The 22,926-nt window shown below is 42.8% G+C and overlaps 2 protein-coding genes across 2 annotated transcripts in view; one reads left to right on the top strand and one right to left on the bottom strand.

The window, feature by feature from the left end:
- The window catches only part of RPS12 (ribosomal protein S12), a 123,303-nt gene that overhangs the window by 71,447 nt on the left and 28,930 nt on the right, over window positions 1-22,926 (bottom strand). The gene's annotated exons all lie outside the window — the stretch shown is intronic.
- Window positions 300-21,941, top strand: LOC133383345 (pantetheinase-like). The gene is made up of 8 exons (XM_061623866.1): window positions 300-376; window positions 819-1,051; window positions 1,141-1,271; window positions 8,053-8,245; window positions 15,137-15,428; window positions 18,853-19,223; window positions 20,310-20,480; window positions 21,644-21,941. Exons 2-8 carry the CDS (start codon window positions 836-838, stop codon window positions 21,770-21,772), a joined length of 1,503 nt encoding a protein of 500 aa, XP_061479850.1. The 5' UTR covers window positions 300-376; window positions 819-835; the 3' UTR covers window positions 21,773-21,941.

Raw genomic sequence — 22,926 nt, 5'->3', positions numbered from 1 at the left:
AAAAGTTCTGAAATAAGAGACTCAACCCGATAGTTACACTATATTTGAGGAAGTGATATTTAAAACATTCCAAAGCAAACCTGAGCTAGATACGGTAATTTAAAAAATATATATCTTGCGGTATTCTACTGGAGAGGAAAAACACAAGAGCTACTCTAAAAGGAAGGGAAAATGGGGGATGTTTGCTATGGAACGTTTCAAGGATCACTTTGTTAGAATGCCATGTAGCAGCTATTGGGTAAATTTCCCCTCCCTTTTTGTGCAACATCTTGGTTCTTTATCTGGTAGCCATGTTTATGCACATTTGCACTGACAGCTTTCATCTGGACTACTTTTGAGACTTGTCTAAGCAGGTTCTTCACAGAAACTTATTCAGGTAAAGTTGGATTGTTTTTCAACAGAGCCATAAAATAAGGGGATGTAGGAAAGAGTATTTAAGATTATAAGGAGAATATAGTTATTTAGGGACTCTGTGTTTCAGGGTCTCCAGTTATTACAGAAGCTGCTTGGAGAAAAATGCTGAGTATGCCTGTTGGTGTTCTTAAAGAGAAATAAGACTAACAATGCAATGCTATGCTTGTTTACTCAGAACAGAAGTAAGTCCCATTATACAGATTTTCCAGTTAAGTGCCCCTTCCATATTTCAGTTTGAGATTAAACTAAATAGGCAGTTTCTGTTCATCATTTTCTTCATTGCTGCTCTTGTGAAACACCCTTTGTTTCAAAACAAAATGAGTAATGATATCCAGAATCAGCTGACTATAAGTATGGACTTTGCCCTCTCTTTGCCTTATTGAGACTCTTTTCTGTCTTTTCAGTCGACATAGCTCTAGTAATGCTTTCCTTTGCATCCCTGCGGCATGTTTTTGTTTATATTCTCCTGGTGGGCCCAAGGGTCTTTGCCTCGGACAAATACATTGCAGCAGTGTATGAGCACGTGGTGATGTTGCCAGGAATTACCCTAAAGCCTGTTTCTTCTGAAGAGGCCTTAAAATTGATGAACAAAAACATGGACATCTTGGAAAAGGCTGTCAAAGGGGCAGCAAAGCAGGTATTTTGTACTATTTGATAATACACCTTCATTCATAGAGATATATTAACCTGTGGTAGAAAGAGCTTCAACTTCACTTCTTTGGACAGGGTGCACGCATCATTGTGACTCCTGAAGATGGCATATATGGTTTTCGCTTCACAAGGGAAGCACTTTATCCATACCTTGAAGATATTCCAGATCCACAGGTCGACTGGATTCCATGTACTGCCCCAGAAAGGTGTGCTTTGTTTTGTTGCTTTCATACATGGCTTTTAAAAACCCCACTTGCTTCAATATGTTGGCTTCTTGCACACTTGGGATCAATATTGTAATGTACAAATTGAAGCCCAGGTGACTTGGAGGAAGAAATATTTCTCCAAAGCACTTAGTGAGTGCTGTAAAGTCAGGTTTATGGACTGTGCAACCTATATGGCTGATGATCACCATACAGACTAGCAGGTAGATAATCAGAATGAGGACCACTGAAACAGTGGGTTGTAGCATAATTGCTACAGTTTGTGATTAGATTTTGATAGTGCTGTTTTTCCCCCAAAGAAGTCAGGGTGGTAAATGTGGTCCCCCAGCAACCCTGTGAGACAGGTTAGGCTGAGAAATGGCGACAGAAGGAAGCTATTCAGGAAGCTATTCAGGAAGGGCCGTGGCTCAGTGGTAGAGCAGCTGCTTTGTATGCAGAAGGTTCCAGGTTCAGTCTCCAGCATTTCCAGGTGGGGCTGAGAAAGCCTCCTGTCTGAAGCCCTAGAGAGCTGTTGCCAGTCAATGCAGACAATACTGAACTAGATAGACCAATGGCCTAAGCTTCCTATGTTACTACTGCTGCTCCCTTCTCCTTATGTTTCAGGCTACATATGATTAATTTTCTGAAGTACCTGTAATTCTGACATACATGATAGTTCAATATGCCATGATAGTCCCTGAATGCTATGGCCAGGCAGGACAATAATCTGAAATGGTATCCTAGAAAGTAGAAGGAAGGAGATGGGCAAGGCAAGAAGTTAGTAATAATATAAGATTTGCAATGTTATTGGATCTGGTGTGTCCTCCATGTTTGGACACAGGCTACAAAAGAGTGCTTCTGGTCCCTCAAATAAGAGCCATATGAACAAGTCCTAATATAAAAAATTGCTTTTCTTTCACAGTCATCATGATTTCTCCTGATATCTATACCACACTGCATTTTCCTCTTCCTTTTTTTTAGATTTGTGCTTTACAAATAATATTGCAACATTTACTTTTTGGCTGTGGAAAACATACAGCTTCAACTGTAAAGCCAGCAATTTCTGATTATGCACTTTTCAGGAACAGAGCGCACAAGTGAGCCAACAAAAGAGAGAGTCCTTTTAAAGTTTAGTTTGTGATGAATATCATAACTGGTTGAGCAAGAAAGAGGTTGAAAATAAATGTTTTGGCAGGGAAGGCTTTTAGAGAAACCTATTTTCAGTTGGGCAGGAATGTACTAATTGGCCTAAAAGATATCAAAGAAATATCACACTTGAAAGTTAGGGTGCAAACTTGACTGGGAAAATTCAGTTACTAGAATCTACCACTTCTCTTCTGTATATTTTTGGTTAATAAACAATTTACAAATGTTAATTAGTGTGGAATGTAAATATACAGTCGTTGGCTGTGACTTCATAATGCTAGAATGTTGACGCGTTAATAAATAAGCTTTTGAAACCAGACACAGTGGCGGGGGGCAGCTTGAGATGTTAATTTTTTATTTATATCTCAGAATCCTATTTGGGTTGTTACTCTACATAAATGCAGAAGAGAACGGGAAACTTAACAGGCAGATTTTGCTTATATACCCTTAAAACCCAATTAGGGCAAAACTGCTGGTCGGATAATGCAGATGGAGGAAAGAATTTGGCATGGAGAAAGAGGTTATACACCCTCAGCGTCCTCCCTCACCTATTCCTGAAGCAGATTTTTAAGTAAAAGAAAAAAAGGTGTTTGCTACAGTTATACGTGCTGATGTGTAACATGTAGTTTGGCCCCCATTTGCTTGCACTTTTTTTAGGGATGTATATGATGGAAATGTTTTTAATGAGGAGCAGCAACAAGAAGTTGCCAGTCTGAGTACAGAATCAATGCCAGGAGGGTGTGCTTAATCCTTCCTCCCCCATGCTATTTTTCTAACCACAAGGGGAAAGGTGCTGGTGCTCAGGGTTTCTCTTCCACAGACAAAAAAACAGCAGCTCAGCTGAGTCAATCTGAATGGATAAGTGGCTGAAAGGAAAGGGTTAAGCAGCCTCATCCCCCCCTCATTGGTCCTCAAACTGGCAGCCCCCTATGGCTGCCTTTCATTTTGAAACAATTGACTGACATTCATCTCCATGTATGGTCTAGTATGACCCAGAATCTGTTTTCTACCTTCTTTCTACTTTGGGCCCCTCCAGACTGGTGTACTTTTTTTGCAGGTGTATTCTGCAACATGTGATAGATGCACTAATAGAGCATTAGTGGTAGGACCAACCACACATTATTCCTTTTTATTAGTTGTTCTGCAACTCTACTTCAATGTTACCACTTTACTGCTGGCTGGTGGGGCACTCTTGTATTATAGAACAAAAGTGGGACAAAAAAAGCACCCCGGAACATTTGTGGTATGCAGTGCAGGCTGGTGACTCCATTGTCAGTAGGGCAGTGAATCTGCTCCAGGTTTTAGTCTGAACTTTCAAGGAGCTGTCCCAGATGCTTGGTGGATTCACTGCCTCAGTGATATCGGAGCCACCAGCCTCCACTGGTGGTATGAAACGTTACAGGAATTCAGTAGGAAGCTGCAGAATATATGCTGATCAAAAAGGAACCACTATGTCTGCCCTGAAATTCTTGCAAGTGCAAATACGATTGAAATCAGGATTGCATATGAACACACCAATACTGCTGTTAGTACATATCATGACGAATGCAGAATAAAAAGGAAATCTGGAGGGGGCCTTTATTTCCCGAAACCTGGAGGAAGAAGGGGTTGCTGTACTATGAACAGCGGTGTCACTAGCCAGGTGCGGGGAGTGCGGACCGCATCAGGGTGACACCATGAGAAGGGGGTGTCACCCAGAGTAGGGTTGCCATATTGCCCGGTTAGCCGGGTTTTACCCAGATTCTTGTCATGCCACCCAGTGCCCGTTGCTGGCCCGGATTCTCAGCTTTAATTTTTTAAAAAATTAAGTTTCTAGGTGGTCTGGTTCTCGAGATATACATAAAAACGTCAGCCCCCCCATTAAATCTTTTTTAAAACTACTGTATAGCACTTCGTAGCTTTAACCCCACCTATTCAGGATTGCAGCCAATCAGTGAAGTGTTTGGTTGACCTGTGGCAGTGTCTAGTAAACCTCATTGCAAGGCCAGAAAATGGTGGTTTCCCCCCGTTTATCTGAAAATCTTATAAATTAGGTAAGTATATACATTTCAGTTTTTCCCCCTCTTGTGTGTAGGAGTCAGATCCTGGGCAGTGTTTTGAAAACCTTCCCAATACTTGCTTTTGTGGGGGTAAAAGCATTGCTAACCCCATATGTCCAGAGTAAATCCCATTGAATTCAATAGGATTTACTTTTGAGTAGACATGGTTATGAATGTGCTGAAAATCAATGGGACTTTGGAGTGAATGTAAAAAAGAATTGTGTTTGTGTTGTCTTTCTGTCCCCCCCCCCTCCAGTCCTATTTTAAAGCAAGTAGGCAGGGCTTACTTAGGTATTACAGTTTTTATTCTGTAGGAAACTAATAGTGATTTTTAAAAAACTAATACTGATTTTTCTGCAATGACCAACTGGTTTGAAAATAAACTATTATATGGGCTGTATGTATTTATACATCTGCAGTGTGTGTGTGTGTGTGTGTGTGTGTGTGTGTGTGTGTGTGTGTGTGTGTGTGTGTGTGTAGTCTTTCCAACAACCCTGTGAGGTAGGGTTGGAAACCAAGGCAGCTCACAACAAGAAATAAAGCCATTTAATAATAATAATAATAAATAATAAAATTTTATTTAATTAGTCACCCATCTGTCTGCCTAAACGGACACTCTGGGCGATGTACACAATATAAAAACAGTATAAAAACATATACATACAGAAAATTCCAATATTAACAGCAATTCATCTAACCATCCTTCAGTAATACAATATAAAAACCTAACCCACCCCAGAAATCCCATAGGCCTGCCTGAACAGCCAGGTCTTTAAAGCTTGGCGAAAAGCCATCAGGGAGGAGGCGTGACGAAGGTCAAAAGGAAGCAGGTTCCAGAGGGTGGGGGCCACGATCGAAAAGGCCCTCTCTCTGGTCCGCACCAGTCTAGCTGTTTTCACCGGCGGGACCGAGAGAAGGTCTTGTGAGGCTGATCTTGTTTGGCGGCATATTTGGTGATACTGGAAGCGTTCCTTCAGATAGACTGGGCCGGAACCGTATAGGGTTTTAAAGGTTAGTACCAACACCTTGAATTGGGCCCGGTACACAACTGGCAACCAGTGTAACTCCATCAACACTGGGGTAATATGGTCCCGGCGACGGCTCTGCTTTATTAAGCGTGCCGCCGCATTCTGTACCAGTTGTAATTTCCAGACTGTCTTCAGGGGTAACCCCACGTAGAGCGCATTACAATAGTCTAATCGAGAGGAGACCAGGGCATGTATCACTCTTGGGAGCAGATGTAAAGGAAGGTAGGGACGCAGCCTTTGTACCAGATGAAGTTGGTACCAAGCTGCCCGGCTCACTGCAGAAACTTGAGCCTCCATAGACAGCTGGGAGTCCAAAATGACCCCTAGGCTGCGGACCTGGTCTTTCAGGAGTAATTTCACCCCATTAAATACCAGGTCAAAATTTCCCAGCCTTCCTTTATCCCCCACTAGTAACACCTCGGTCTTGTCGGGGTTTAGCTTCAGCCTGTTCTCTCCCATCCATCCACTTACGGACTCCAGGCAATTGGACAAGGTATCCACAGCCAACTCTGGTGAGGATTTAAATGAGAGATGGAGCTGCCTGTCATCCGCATATTGGTGACACCGCAGCCCAAAACTCCTGATGATGGCTCCCAGCGGTTTCATATAAATGTTGAATAGCATGGGGGAGAGGATAGAGCCCTGTGGCACACCGCAGTTGAGGGGCCAAGGGTCTGAAACCTCATCCCCCAACGCTACCCATTGGTATCTGCTGGAGAGATAGGAACGGAACCACCATAAAACAGTGCCTCCTATTCCCAACCCCTCCAGCTGACTTAACAGGATACCGTGGTCAACGGTATCGAAAGCTGCTGAGAGATCCAGGAGGATGAGGAAAGTGTGTTCTCCCCTATCCAATGCCCTCCTCATATCATCCACCAGAGCGACCAAGGCTGTTTCAGTTCCATATCCAGTCCTGAAGCCCGACTGGAAAGGATCTAAATAATTTAATATCCAATAACCATAAAAACAAGTATAAACAGTTGCAAAACAGCGTAAAGTGGCATGATTCAGAAATTTGGGTTGTGTGAATGAAGTTGCTTATCACTTGAGGTTGCAGTTCTGTCCCTGTTTGAGTAAGTTCCACTGAATACACTGGGACTTGCTTCTGAATAAATAAACTAGGATTGCACTATAAATATCTTTACAGTTTGTGTAAATAATAAATATATTTGATAGTCATGCTTATATAAATGTTTCTTCATTTATCCTATTTTTGGTTTTTGGTTAGGAATCCTGACTGGTTGTGAGATGCTTAGTTTTCTGCCTTACTCATAGGAATCTTGTTGTGGTTGGTATGGTATTACATTTAGGAAAGTGTTACTGCCTTTTGTGGGTTTTTTTCCTGTTTGCATTTCACTTATCTTTAACCTCACTCCGTTACAGCCATAGAAGTAACAGCAGCATATGCAAGATAATTAAGTCCCATTAGTGATAAGAGCAAGAACTTATAATTATTATTTTAATTAAAACAAGAGGCTTATCAGTACTTTGAAGAGGACCAGATATTTATTTTCTTTCTGAGCCCAGGACTGGGTCTTTCATGATGCCCGGGGGGGGGGGGAGCAGGAGAGTAATCGATAAGACAGACATCCTGGCATTGGTAATCTAATTAGCAAGGTATGTGTGGGGTTGTTGCACACTTCCAGGCCCAGTTTCATTTTGAGTATGGAGGTGGAACCTGTGTAGATGTGGTTGATCAAAGGGAGAAGAAATTTTGGGTTAAGCAAAGTTCTGCTTTTATAAAACCTAAGAAACATACAGATACTTTGAATGTCTGAGTGCCTGCACCAGTGGAATACTGGAGGAACTTGTAAAACTTGCTGCAACAGTATTTAGAACTGAGCATGTGGCATGAAAGACTCCTTTTCCTAACATTTTGGCTTGTTTTTCTCCACCCATCACATGTCTGAAATATATCGTATATGTAATGGTTAACCGTACTGCTGCCCTGACTTACTTTGTTTGTTGCTATTTTGTGTTTTTATTATGTTTTTATATTGATTGTGCATTTTTATTGTTTTTATTATATTTGTAAGCTGTCCTGAGCTCTGTTTTTAACAGCAGAAGGGCAGGATATAAATCCTCTTAATCAATCAATCAACATTCCATAGTGTTGGAAACTAGAGTCTAGGCATTTAAGGCTGAAAATGTTAAGTTTTTTTAAAAAAAAGATTTCTCACATCTTTCCCCAGTTTTTGGTGGTAATTCCTAGGCACAAAAACAAAACAACTGGACAATCCAAATATTAATATGCAAATATTTGTATAATATGCAAACAATATGCATAATATGCAAATTAGCCTGCCAGATTTGTGGAACTGGAATATGGCAACCCTAACCTAGAGCCGCCCCGCCCCTAGGCCCCCTAGGTCTGGTATGGGAGGAGGTCCATGGGGGTGACACCATGAGTTACCGCACCGGGTGACACCAACCCTAGTGACGCCACTGACTATGAATGTTTCCCTATAGCAGACTCCCCTTCCCTCAATTCAGGGGATTAAACTATATGGTCTACCTACAGATCTCTCTTGTTTCACATCCTTCATTTCTGTGATTATATTTATTTAGATTTGGATCCACCCCAGTGCAAGAAAGACTGAGTTGTCTGGCAAGGCACAACTCTATCTATGTGGTTGCCAATATTGGGGATAAGAAACCTTGTAACCACACTGACTCCAAATGCCCTAGTGATGGTCACTATCAGTACAATACAAATGTCGTCTTTGACTCAAATGGAAAACTGGTAGCACGCTACCACAAGGTAAAAATAAAAAACCTTTGCCATTCGTTTTTAATAGCTGGGTGTTTCCTCCCCTACTCAGTTATAAATACCTCCCTTTGGGACTTAATTTTACTTTGAAAATGCTATGACTAAAAATATACATATAGCATTGCAACCAACATAGAAAGTAGTAAGTAGTAAGTAGTTCTGCCAGCGCAAAGATTTCTGCTGGCACAACTTAGCTTTTTTCCCCTCCCCCTGTGCACCCCCTAAATCTGTTCTAGGGATTCCTCCTAAAAGCAGCCAAAAGCTTAAACAGCCCCGCCCCTCGCTCAGGAAGGAAGCCTGAGAGAATACTAAAGAGTTAAGCCCCAGCTGATAGCCATCAGCCTCAAGTAACACATCATTGGCTGGCAGCAGTAGCTGTGAGGAACCAGCCACACATATAAAGTCAGAGCACCCTAGCGAGGGAGCCTGCTCCACGAGCTAGAGGGAGCCCCAGCTGATGAAGCGTCACGGCCCCAGCTGACAAAGCGTCAAGGCGAGTTAAGCAGCAGAGCGAGTTCGGCAGCAGGGCGAGGAGGCCTGGGCCCCCCACTCTGCCCGTCTGTTCCCTGACCTCAACTAAACCGCAGTCTCCAACCCATTGACATAATAAACCTTAAACAAAACTATGCAGGTAAGAAGCCAGCAGGGGTGTGGGGGCTTTCCAGTGTTTTGCACCGCCTGCAGCATGTACGACTATCTGCCTGTTGGACAGAAGTCGTGGGTATGCTCTCGGTGCAATGAGCTCCTGGCTCTCCGGGAACGACTTCATTTCCTTGAGGCCAAGGTGGCGGACCTGGAAAAGCTGAGAGAGGCAGAGAGGTGTGTGGAGGAGGCCTTCAGGGACGTTATAGCTGTGTCCCACTCCAACGATGATAGCTCTCCTGCTATCATGGAGAACGATGGTCTCGGGGAAGGAAAGCATCCAGCTGAGGAAGAGGGAAACGATCCCTTAGAAGGGACCCATTCCTTGGGGGATGAGCAGCTATCCTCTCGTGCCGAGGATATATCTCCAGGGGGTGGAGGGATCCTTGTAGTGGGTGATTCGATCATTAGGAACATAGACAGTGGGGTGTGTGATGGGCGTGTAGACCGCAAGGTGTTTTGCCTGCCTGGTGCGAAGGTTGTGGATATCGCCCGTCGTTTAGATAGTTTGGTAGACAGTGCTGGGAAGGAGTCAGTGGTCGTGGTGCACGTTGGCACCAACGACATGGGGAAATGCAGCCGTGAGGTCCTGGAAGCAAAATTTAGGTTGCTAGGTAGGATGCTGAAAGCCAGGACCTCCAAGGTGGCTTTCTCTGAAATGCTACCGGTTCCACGCGCAGGACCAGCCAGACAGGCCCAGCTTCGCAGTCTCAATGCGTGGATGAGACGATGGTGTCAGGTGGAAGGGTTTGGATTTGTTAGGCACTGGGGAACATTTTGGGACAAGCCGGGCCTGTACAAAAGGGACGGGCTCCACTTGAACCAGAATGGAACCAGACTGCTGGCACTTAAAATTAAAAAGGTGGCAGAGCAGCTTTTAAACTGACTGAGGGGAGAAACCCGACAGGAGCTGAGAAAGGTCCGGTTCGGAATAAACCTCCCCCCTGGGATAAAAACCAAAGAAATGATGAAATTTTAAAAGGGGTAGGCCTAGAAGTAGGCATTGTGAGAGCAGGGGCACAGGATATAAATTCAGAAGAGCAAAATTACCACAGGCCAAACCACAAGTGCCAAAGACACTTGAAGAGAGACGCTGCTTACAAGTGCCTGTACGCTAATGCTAGGAGCCTGCGAACCAAGATGGGAGAACTGGAGTGCTTGGTCTTAGAGGAGAGCATTGATATAGTGAGCATAACGGAGACCTGGTGGAATGGAGAAAACCAGTGGGATACGGTTATCCCTGGATATAAACTATATCGGAAGGACAGGGAAGGACGTATTGGTGGCGGAGTCGCTCTATACGTGAAAGAAGGCATTGAATCCAGCAAGCTCGAAACCCCAAAAGAGGCAGACTCCTCCACAGAATCGTTGTGGGTGGTGATACCATGCCCCAGGAGGGACTTAATACTGGGAGCAATCTATCGTCCCCCTGATCAAAATGCTCAGGGAGACCTTGAGATGAGATATGAAATTGAGGAAGCATCCAAACTAGGAAATGTGGTAGTAATGGGTGACTTCAACTACCCGGACATAGACTGGCCGCATATGTGTTCCAGTCATGACAAAGAAGCAAAGTTTCTAGATATTCCAAATGACTATTCCCTAGACCAGTTGGTCATGGAACCGACCAGAGGGACGGCAACCCTGGACTTAATCCTCAGTGGGGACCGGGACCTGGTGCGAGATGTAAGTGTTGTTGAACCGATTGGGAGCAGTGACCACAGTGCTATTAAATTAAACATACATGTAACTGGCCAATTGCCAAGAAAATCCAACACGGTCACATTTGACTTCAAAAGAGGAAACTTCACAGAAATGAGGGGATTGGTAAAAAGAAAGCTGAAAAACAAAGTCCAGAGGGTCACATCACTCGAAAATGCTTGGAAGTTGTTTAAAAACACTCTATTAGAAGCTCAACTGGAGTGCATACCGCAGATCAGAAAAGGTACCGCCAGGGCCAAGAAGATGCCAGCATGGTTAACGAGCAAAGTCAAGGAAGCTCTTAGAGGCAAAAAGTCTTCCTTCAAAAAATGGAAGTCTTGTCCGAATGAAGAAAATAAAACAGAACACAAACTCTGGCAAAAGAAATGCAAGAAGACAATAAGGGATGCTAAAAAAGAATTTGAGGAGCACATCGCTAAGAACATAAAAACCAACAACAAAAAAATCTATAAATACATTCAAAGCAGGAGACCATCTAGGGAGACGATTGGACCCTTGGATGATAAGGGAGTCAAAGGTGTACTAAAGAACGATAAGGAGATTGCAGAGAAGCTAAATGAATTCTTTGCATCTGTCTTCACAGTGGAAGATATAGGGCAGATCCCTGAACCTGAACTAACATTTGCAGGAAGGGATTCTGAGGAACTGAGACAAATAGTGGTAACGAGAGAGGAAGTTCTAGGCTTAATGGACAATATAAAAACTGACAAATCACCAGGCCCGGATGGCATCCACCCGAGAGTTCTCAAAGAACTCAAATGTGAAATTGCTGATCTGCTAACTAAAATATGTAACTTGTCCCTTGGGTCCTCCTCTGTGCCTGAGGACTGGAAAGTGGCAAATGTAACGCCAATCTTCAAAAAGGGATCCAGAGGGGATCCCGGAAATTACAGGCCAGTTAGCTTAACTTCTGTCCCTGGAAAACTGGTAGAAAGTATTATTAAAGCTAGATTAACTAAGCACACAGAAGAACAAGCAAAAACAAGGGGGTTACACTCCCCCTAAAGGAGCAGGTACGTAGTTTGGGGGTCTTATTAGACCCGCTCCTGTCACTTGAGGCTCAGGTAGCCTCGGTGGCACGGAATGCATTCTACCAGCTTCGGCTGGTAGCCCAACTACGACCCTATCTGGACAGGGAGAATCTCGCCTCAGTTATCCATGCTATGGTAACCTCTAGATTGGACTACTGTAATGCACTCTATGTGGGGCTACCTGTGAAGACGGTTCGGAAACTTCAGCTAGTGCAAAATGCTGCGGCCAGAGTTCTCACTGGGACAAAGAAATTTGACCATATAACACCTGTCCTGGCGCAGCTGCACTGGCTACCGATATGTTTCCGGGCCAGATTCAAAGTGTTGGTTCTTACCTATAAAGCCCTAAACGGCATCGGACCGCAATACCTGGTGGAACGCCTCTCTCGCTATGTACCTACCCGTTCACTACGCTCGACGTCGAAGGCCCTTCTCCGGGTCCCAACTCATAAAGAGGCCCGGAGATCAACAACTAGATCTAGGGCCTTTTCGGTGGTGGCCCCCGAACTATGGAATGCCCTCCCAGACGAGATACGCCTGGCGCCTTCTTTGTTATCTTTTCGGCGCCAGGTAAAAACCTACCTTTTCGCCCAGGCTTTTTAAACATTTTAAATTTAATTTTAAACCTAATATGGATTTTAATTTATAAACTCAATGGCAATTCTATTTCGGATTTTTATCATGTTATATTTTTCACACTTGCTCATTTTTTAATTGTGATTTTATTTGTTGTACACCGCCCTGAGAGCTTTCTGCTATAGGGCGGTCTAGAAATGTAATTAAATAAATAAATAAAATAAACAAGCCTTGCTGAAGCAGAGCCAGCATGGCTTCTGCAAGGGAAAGTCCTGTCTCAGTAACCTATTAGAATTCTTTGAGAGTGTCAACAAGCATATAGATAGAGGTGATCCAGTGGACATAGTGTACTTAGACTTTCAAAAAGCGTTTGACAAGGTACCTCACCAAAGGCTTCTGAGGAAGCTTAGCAGTCATGGAATAAGAGGACAGGTCCTCTTGTGGATAAGGAATTGGTTAAGAAGCAGAAAGCAGAGAGTAGGAATAAACGGACAGTTCTCCCAATGGAGGGCTGTAGAAAGTGGAGTCCCTCAAGGATCGGTATTGGGACCTGTACTTTTCAACTTGTTCATTAATGACCTAGAATTAGGAGTGAGCAGTGAAGTGGCCAAGTTTGCTGACGACACTAAATTGTTCAGGGTTGTTAAAACAAAAAGGGATTGCGAAGAGCTCCAAAAAGTCCTCTCCAAACTGAGTGAATGGGCGGAAAAATGGCAAATGCAATTCAATATAAACAAGTGTAAAATTATGCATATTGGAGCAAAAAATCTGAATTTCACATATACGCTCATGGGGTCTGAACTGGTGGTGACCGACCAGGAGAGAGACCTCGGGGTTGTAGTGGACAGCACGATGAAAATGTCGACCCAGTGTGCAGCAGCTGTGAAAAAGGCAAATTCCATGCTAGCGATAATTAGGAAAGGTATTGAAAATAAAACAGCCGATATCATAATGCCGTTGTATTAATCTATGGTGCGGCCGCATTTGGAATACTGTGTACAGTTCTGGTCGCCTCATCTCAAAAAGGATATTCTAGAGTTGGAAAAGGTTCAGAAGAGGGCAACTAGAATGATCAAGGGGATGGAGCGACTCCCTTACGAGGAAAGGTTGCAGCATTTGGGGCTTTTTAGTTTAGAGAAAAGGTGGGTCAGAGGAGACATGATAGAAGTGTATAAAATTATGCATGGCATTGAGAAAGTGAATAGAGAAAAGTTCTTCTCCCTCTCTCATAATACTAGAACTCGTGGACATTCAAAGAAGCTGAATGTTGGAAGATTCAGGACAGACAAAAGGAAGTACTTCTTTACTCAGTGCATAGTTAAACTATGGAATTTGCTCCCACAAGATGCAGTAATGGCCACCAGCTTGGATGGCTTTAAAAGAAGATTAGACAAATTCATGGAGGACAGGGCTATCAATGGCTACTAGCCACGATGGCTGTGCTGTGCCACCCTAGTCAGAGGCAGCATGCTTCTGAAAACCAGTTGCCGGAAGCCTCAGGAGGGGAGAGTGTTCTTGCACTCGGGTCCTGCTTGCGGGCTTCCCCCAGGCACCTGGTTGGCCACTGTGAGAACAGGATGCTGGACTAGATGGGCCACTGGACTGATCCAGCAGGCTCTTCTTATGTTCTTATGTTCTCCAACTCTCTGGAGCAGATTTGGGGAGGGTGTGGGGCATGCAGGGGGAAAGAGGGGGGACGTTCCATTGTGCGAGCTGCTAGTGGTAATTTTCACTGATGGGACAAGTTAGCTGAATACTACCCTTAAGCGGCTCCTGCTGGGCTCCTGCTGGGAGGAAGGGTGGGATATAAATCAAATAATAAATAAATAAGTGTATTACGATTTCTAGATTCTAGAGAAGTAAAGGTATTAGTAAGTTATAGCAAAAGATATAAGACTAGGAAATACATATCATGGGCCAGAGCGCACTTCATCAGGGTTCCTAACCAGGTCATCCCAAGATATTTTGCTGCCTGAGACAAAGGACAAGATGGTCCTTCATTTCATGTACTGAAGCCAGTTGAATCTTACTTCACCACGGTGACCTGACAGTATCCTCAGCTGCACGTGAAAGCAGCAGGCTAGCTTAGGGAGCACTGGGAAGGCATGTGACAAGCACACACCTTTATTTCCCAATACCTAGCTGCCCCACGCCAGGCGCTTGTTGACTCTCTCCTCAGACAAATGCTGCAAGTGGCCATCAGCATAACCACATAAGCAGAGCAACACATGCACATGTGTAATGCGTCCTGCAGTCAGTGCACTGGAACGGCTGGGAGGAAAGCTGCCCCTCCCTCTCAGCATCCTCTGCCTGAGGCAACTGCCTCATTCTGCCTAATGGTAGGACCAGCCCTGGGTCTTCATTTGGCGGGCATATAGAGAGATATATGTGTAGGGTGGAATTGTTTTAAAGAGTGGGGCCAAAAGACCCCAAAAAAGTGCAGGAGATGTGTCATATTTTGCTTTCTATTGAAGATATATTTTTGCTGCTTAGGTTTTTGCTGCTATTTATTGGGTTTGTCTTATAGGTTATGGTATGTCTTTTATGGAAGTATGTTGTTATTTCTGATTTTCTGATATGCTTTATGCTCTTAGAATTTTGCAAGTCTCTTGGAAACTCCTATGTGGCAAGCAACTAATACATTAAATAAATAATGTTAACAACAGCAACAATAATAATGTTGTATGTGCAGACCACAAATGAACTTTAAGACTGCACCGATGGCATTAGCATAGACAGAAAGACAAGTCAATTGAAACTGAAAAAAGACCAGTTGTTTAAAAAGTTAAATGTGCCTTTAGCTTTTAATTAATTTAAACTAAACTTAAACTTGTAGCTCATTTGTAAGTAGTTTCTTATTTATTCCAAAGTGCCTTAATAGTGTTTTTTCAAATGTGTTATCTTTCAACAGTTCAATCTTTTTATGGTAGAACATCAGTTTGATTTCCCTCAGGAGCCTGAATTTGTGACCTTCAGTACTGACTTTGGGAAATTTGGCCTTTTCACATGCTTTGATATCCTGTTTCATGATCCTGCGGTAGCCCTGGTGAGCAAGCACCATGTGGACACTATTCTTTTCCCGACAGCTTGGATGAATGTTCTCCCACATTTAACAGCTGTTGAATTCCATTCAGCATGGGCTATGGGCATGCAAGTCAATGTTCTGGCATCAAATACTCATAGTTGTGACTTGAACATGACAGGTAATATATTAATAATTTTAGATAAGATCATTTATAACTATCTAATTCCATACACTAGTTGGCTTTCACTCTCCAATTTGCTGAATTGCCCTCATGACAACAGCAGAGGGTGGGAACCTATGAAGCTGTTAGAGCTAACTCTGGTAAAATGCAATTTTTTAAATTTGGTTCTTCTCCATGGAGAAAGATGGGAGGGACTTTCTGGTCATAGCAATAGCTTTGGATTGGGATTGGCCAAGCAATGTAGAGAGCTGATTGGCCAGAGAACAGCTGTTTGACAGAAATGTCTCTCTAAGTTCAAATGGAAGGACAATGAGTGCATGGGACATAAGAAAGATTATGGCTTTGAGATTTTCATGGGGGAAACCTTTACATTTTTTTGCTTGCAAATTTCCTTGGTTAGGTCAATGCCCTGGTTTGCCCTCATGGACCATCCTCTACTTATTACTGCATTATTGACATTGTGTGCAACAAAAGCGGGGGGGGGATAAACCAGAACATTTGTGGTATAAAAAGTTACAGGATTTCAGCAGGAAGTTATGGGACATGCACTGATTGGAAACGAAGCAGGCGCAAACAGTAATGAAAGGAAGATTGTGTATAATTACCCCAAGATCATCAACAGCACAGATCACCATGAATGCACAATCAAAAGGATGTCTGCAGGAGCTCTTAGTATGTACTTCCTAAAATTAAAGTCAGACAGGTTCTTAGGCTTCTATAGGCCAACCTTTGCCATGATCACAACACACAGAAGCTCTATCCCTATCTGGCTCTCTTTTAAAACAAAAACAGAACATTTTTACCTCATTTGGCTTTTAGTAACCAGTGATTTTTTTGTTGATGGTACATAAGAACATAAGAAGAGCCTGCTGGATCAGGCCAGTGGCCCATCTAGTCCAGCATCCTGTTCTCACAGTGGCCAACCAGGTGCCTGGGGAAAGCCCGCAAGCAGGACCCGAGTGCAAGAACACTCTCCCCTCCTGAGGCTTCTGGCAACTGGTTTTCAGAAGCATGCTGCCTCTGACTAGGGTGGCAGAGCACAGCCATCATGGCTAGTAGCCATTGATAGCCCTGTCCTCCATGAATTTGTCTAATCTTCTTTTAAAGCCATCCAAGCTGGTGGCCATTACTGCATCTTGTGGGAGCAAATTCCATAGTTTAACTATGCGCTGAGTAAAGAAGTACTTCCTTTTGTCTGTCCTGAATCTTCCAACATTCAGCTTCTTTGAATGTCCACGAGTTCTAGTATTATGAGAGAGGGAGAAGAACTTTTCTCTATTCACTTTCTCAATGCCATGCATAATTTTATACACTTCTATCATGTCTCCTCTGACCCGCCTTTTCTCTAAACTAAAAAGCCCCAAATGCTGCAACCTTTCCTCGTAAGGGAGTCGCTCCATCCCCTTGATCATTCTAGTTGCCCTCTTCTGAACCTTTTCCAACTCTAGAATATCCTTTTTGAGATGAGGCGACCAGAACTGTACACAGTATTCCAAATGCGGCCGCACCATAGATTTATACAACGGCATTATGATATCGGCTGTTTTATTTTCAATACCTTTCCTAATTATCGCTAGCATGGAATTTGCCTTTTTCACAGCTGCCGCACACTGGGTCGACATTTTCATCGTGCTGTCCACTACAACCCCGAGGTCTCTCTCCTGGTCGGTCACCGCCAGTTCAGACCCCATGAGCGTATATGTGAAATTCAGATTTTTTGCTCCAATATGCATAATTTTACACTTGTTTATATTGAATTGCATTTGCCATTTTTCCGCCCATTCACTCAGTTTGGAGAGGTCTTTTTGGAGCTCTTCGCAATCCCTTTTTGTTTTAACAACCCTGAACAATTTAGTGTCGTCAGCAAACTTGGCCACTTCACTGCTCACTCCTAATTCTAGGTCATTAATGAACAAGTTGAAAAGTACAGGTCCCAATACCGATCCTTGAGGGACTCCACTTTCTACAGCCCTCCCTTGTGAGAACTGTCCATTTATTCCTACTCTCTGCTTTCTGCTTCTTAACCAATTCCTTATCCACAAGAGGACCTCTCCTCTTATTCCATGACTGCTAAGCTTCCTCAGAAGCCTTTGGTGAGGTACCTTGTCAAACGCTTTTTGAAAGTCTAAGTACACTATGTCCACTGGATCACCTCTATCTATATGCTTGTTGACACTCTCAAAGAATTCTAATAGGTTACTGAGACAGGACTTTCCCTTGCAGAAGCCATGCTGGCTCTGCTTCAGCAAGGCTTGTTCTTCTATGTGCTTGGTTAATCTAGCTTTAATAATACTTTCTACCAGTTTTCCAGGGACAGAAGTTAAGCTAACTGGCCTGTAATTTCCGGGATCCCCTCTGGATCCCTTTTTGAAGATTGGTGTTACATTTGCCACTTTCCAGTCCTCAGGCATGGAGGAGGATCCGAGGGACAAGTTACATATTTTAGTTAGCAGATCAGCAATTTCACCTTTGAGTTCTTTGAGAACTGTCGGGTGGATGCCATCCGGGCCCAGTGATTTGTCAGTTTTTATATTGTCCATTAAGCTTAGAACTTCCTCTCTCATTACCACTATTTGTCTCAGTTCCTCAGAATCCCTTCCTGCAAATGTTAGTTCAGGTTCAGGGATCTGCCCTATATCTTCCACTGTGAAGACAGATGCAAAGAATTCATTTAGCTTCTCTGCAATCTCCTTATCGTTCTTTAGTACACCTTTGACTCCCTTATCATCCAAGTAAGGATCCAAGTACTGACTGGTACAGAGTACCATCACCTCTTCTTCTTCTTGCTGCCCATGTCAACCATTTTGTACTGGCACCCATGGCACTTTTATGAAGATATGAGTATGGGCACCACATTTTTTACCAAAAAAAGCACTGTTAGTAGCTATATGTACCCTCTGGCCATAAGCTGTAGCAGAGCTTCTGCTTGATCTTGTCAGTGAGGCCACCTGGAGGCTTTAATTTCATTTCTTTAATGGTCTGAGCAGAGCTTGGAAAAGTTACTTTTTTGAACTACAACTCCCATCAGCCCCACCCAGCATGGCCACTGGATTGGGCTGATGGGAGTTGTAGTTCAAAAAAGTAACTTTTCCAAGCTCTGGGTCTGAGTTTGGTCCAAGCAATCTACTTTCTCCTAAGTTTAGGAATGCAGAACCTTCTTTCATTATACCCCTACTTAACAAAGTGGTAGACACCACAATCAAGTTGAAGGGAGTGGGAAGACAGTATGTGTGGGGTTTTTTGGGTACCTGAGTGTATATGTTGGTCTACTTAAATGTGTGTTTTGTGTTGGAGTGTCTACATGCTTGTATATTTGTGTGTGTATTATATAAATAATGGCACATGTCTAAGGTAGTGCTAGGACAGTACACAGGCAGTATGAAATGGCTGCTTCTGTCTTTCTGTTTTGTGTCATTATTAGGTAGTGGTATCTATGCACCGGATGGATCCCGAGCATATCATTACGATGCAGAATCGAAAAATGGACATCTTCTGATTGCAGAGCTCTATTCCCATCCTTCCCTTTCTCCTACCCATCCTTCATCTGTTAACTGGAGCTTATATGCCACAACTATCAAACCATTCCCTGAGGACCATAATTTTACAGGATTAATTTTCTTTGATGAATTCACTTTCTCTGAACTCACCAAAGAAGCTGGCAATTTTACGGTTTGCCAGAAAGACCTCTGCTGCCATTTGAGCTACAAAATGACAGAAAAGCGAGAAGATGAGGTCTATGTGCTAGGTGCATTTGATGGCCTTCATGAGGTCGAAGGACAATACTACTTACAGGTCTCTTGTTTTTTTCTTATGAGGGGAGGTGGGATCTCATTTTTGTTCATCATGGGGGTCAGGGAAGAGAGGAAGATGTCCTAGATATATCACCATATAAACATAGGACACAATCTGGCTAAAGTTAGGCACTTTCAATCTCGTGTCCTACAAATTTCATTTGGAGAGTAAGTTTAATTCTCCAGTTTAAATTACCATGATTTATATGTGCTTGCCTCTTGAGTGGATCATGCCCCAAATAAATGAAAGCCTATACATCAACAAGGTGAAAACCAGTTTCCAAATTCTTAACAACTTGGTTGTGGCTAAGTATATTTGGAAAAAAGTTCTACTGCATTCAGTGAGGTTTGCTCTAAGCAAAGTAAGTGTGCACAGAACTGCAGACTAAACATGCCTCCCTAACCCAATTAAAAGCTAACACTAACAACCATAAGATTAACATTGCAATTTTATTTCATATTTTTGATTTGGCTTCTGATTAAGGAGACATGCACCGGCTTCATAATTTTGGAGGCCATTGTGCAATTGTGTGTGGGAGTACTGTAGCGACTGTGGGGGCTGCCAAATAGAATAAATCAGACATGGGTTTAGTAGAATGTTCTTCTAGCTAACACGTCAAAAGCAATTTATTGAATAAACTGAGTGAACCACTGGGCAGATAGTGATATTTCCCATCTCTTTACAGGTTCTATTTACCATCAAGTGGTATATAAATTTTCTTAATCAATTAATTAATACTAGAAAAGATGATGCTGGGAAAAACAGAAGGGAGTAGAAAAAGAGGAAGGCCAAACAAGAGATGGATTGATTCCATAAAGGAAGCCGCAGACCTGAACTTACAAGATCTGAATAGGGTGATTCACGACAAATGCTCTTGGAGGTCGCTGATTCATAGGGTAGTCGCCATAAGTTGTAGTCGCCTTGAAGGCACATAACAACAATTACTGTAACAGTTCTGAGGGTTCTTATCCTACAACCAACCTGGTTGCATTTTAAATCAGTGCTTTTTGAGAATGTAATGATACAGCAATAGTAAAATTTCTTTTGTTCAAAGTACTCTTCTAATGCAGTTTTTCTTCCTTTTAGATATGCACATTGCTGAAATGTGGAAGTACAGACCTAAAAACCTGTGGCCAGTCTGTGACAACTGCTCATACCCATTTTGATTCATTTTCTCTCAGTGGCACGTTTAGCACAAACTACGTCTTCCCAGAAGTCCTGCTTAGTGGAGTTCAGTTAGCACCTGGAGAGTTTCAGGTAGGGTAGTGTTTCTAACAAAGCCTGCAAGTATTTTCTTTTTGGCATGGAACAAGCTGTGCCTATGTAGTAGCAGAATGGAAACATATCCCTTTATGGGTTTGAAAATAAACAGAAAGTTAAGGTGGCTCAGCTTAGGACAAGAGTGGGTTTCTGAGAAAAATCATGCTACTTCTGCCATGCCTTCAATTGTACCCGGTAATCTGTGGAGGCCACACACACTCATTATTTCCTAAGGTTGTCTCTAAAAGCAACAACAAAAGCAATTTTGATTTCAAAATGTTGCTGAATTACATATACAAGCAGCCTCATACCCAGACTTCCTTGGGAATTCTAAGAAATAAAAAAATCAGTGCAGTTTTGAAAGCAGTGATTAGAATCAGTGCAGTTTTGAATGGTTCAGTCTTGGTTCAAAATGGCATTCTATTGTATCCAAACACAGAAAAAAAACTTGTTCCTAGATCTTAGGAACCATCATGCAAAAACTGGTTACAATATCCTAAGAGGTGTCCAGATGCATGAATATTTTTGCTCAGGATATGCAGTTTATCCTTTTTTGGTGTGACAGCATCTATGCAAAGACTTCAAGTTTCCCAAGAGCTGCTTGAATATAAACCATAAAAATAGACCTCTTAGATGGTTCTTACCCTAGTCCAGCAACCTCATGTGATGTGGTTTGCTCTCTTGCTTATAGTGGCTTCTCATCAATACAGGAACCTGATCTGTGTCTCAGCTTCTTTTGTATGTGCAGAGCTGCCATTTCATTTAAAGTGATGGTGAGCTCAGAGCTTAACATGCTCAACAGAGCACCATGTGCACTTCATAGTCGCATGTGCTTTGGATTGGACAATTGCCTTATCCCATTCTTGTTTTCATTCTCATAGGAACATGCAGTCATGACCATTGACCCATCTAGTTCAGTATTGTGTGCACGTCAGGCAATGACTCTGCAGGGCCTCAGGCAGAGGTCTTTCCCAGGCCTCCCTCGAGATTACTGGGAGATGAACTGGGGACCTTCTGTATACAAAACATGTGCTCGTCAATGAGCTACAGCCCCTCTTGAGCCTGCATAATAAAAATAACTAAATTCATTAAATACATATTTACACAGTGTGCAACTATTACTTTATAACTGATCCCTTTCCACTTTTATTCGTATCTAGGTTTTGAGTGATGGACAGCTGATTAGTCAGAATGGTACATCAAAGCCAGTCTTAACAGTGACACTTTTTGGGAGGTGGTATGAAAAGGATCCTCCACATCTCCACATCTACAGCAGTAGGATTCTCTGAGATGTTCTGAGGAAGATGCTTTGCCATTGCCATTGTGAATAGACATGAATGGCTTATTCTTAACTTTTTTCTTTTGTCAACTATCACTGGAATTTAAGTACTGAATTCTATATGACCTTGAAAACAGCCGTTATTTTTTCAGGACACTAATAAAAGACCAAACAATTCACTGGATCTGTTCGTTCTTTTTCAAAACAGGTCACGTTCTGAGTTTCCATTTTCTTATTCCTACATTTTTCAGCTAGGCTGCTACACATTTTGTGCATCGTGCATAAATCATTCTGAGAGAAAAATGGCTCTAGTGAGGACCATATCCAGGTGGTGTTAAGGTGATGTTGCAGTTCACAGCTGCAACAGGTCATTGGCTGGGGCAAACATTTTTTAGCCTATTTAGGGTATATTAGATTGTTAGAATGGTTTTGCTATTTAATTGCCCTTTTTGCTTTTTCAGAATGGAGGATATATTTTGAACTGGACATCAAAAGAGAGATGTCAAGATCGACAGCTGAACATGCTTAGAATCCTCCCTGTGATCAAGATCCCTGTCTTATCAGAGTTTCCCTCTTGCAACGAGGATTCTAAGTATGATCACCCAAACACACTTGGAATCCTTCATCAGTCCTCCTCTCTCAATGCGGGAAGATATGATGTAGCCTGCACACACAGGGATACTGTGGGTGAGGCTTGCATGACCATCCCTGCCCCCTGCTCATATTTATCCTCCACGCATTTGCCTCAAATATCTGAAGAGGGGTAGTATCTTGACAGAAAACAATGGGTTGCATCCAATGTCATGTGAGCAGAGTTCCCCTTCTTCCCCCCCCACCATCATTGCCAGATGTGCTCCAGAAGTTCCTCTAATTATCTGGAGCAGATTTTTAGGGGGTGCAGATGTGGGGAAGCTTGATCCATTTGTGCCCAGAGACTGTGGGATACAATCCCACATCCCTTTCAAGTCATTTTACACCATCCATTTCAATGTTTCCTACCATAAGATGTCTACAAATATGGGAGGTCCATCCTATTGAAGAAGTTTATTTAGTGACCCTGCCACTTTAAAAAGGACTAAACACACGCACCTAAACCTCTCTGTATGCGCAGAGAGAAAACCTTCCTTCTTTTAGGAATATTTACTCTCTGAAAGGTTTGCATAT

Source organism: Rhineura floridana, chromosome 4 (assembly GCF_030035675.1).
Source record: "Rhineura floridana isolate rRhiFlo1 chromosome 4, rRhiFlo1.hap2, whole genome shotgun sequence".
NCBI classification, from domain to species: Eukaryota; Metazoa; Chordata; class Lepidosauria; order Squamata; family Rhineuridae; genus Rhineura; species Rhineura floridana.
Note: the sequence above shows the minus strand (reverse complement) of the source record. Positions and strands in the feature narration are given on the sequence as shown.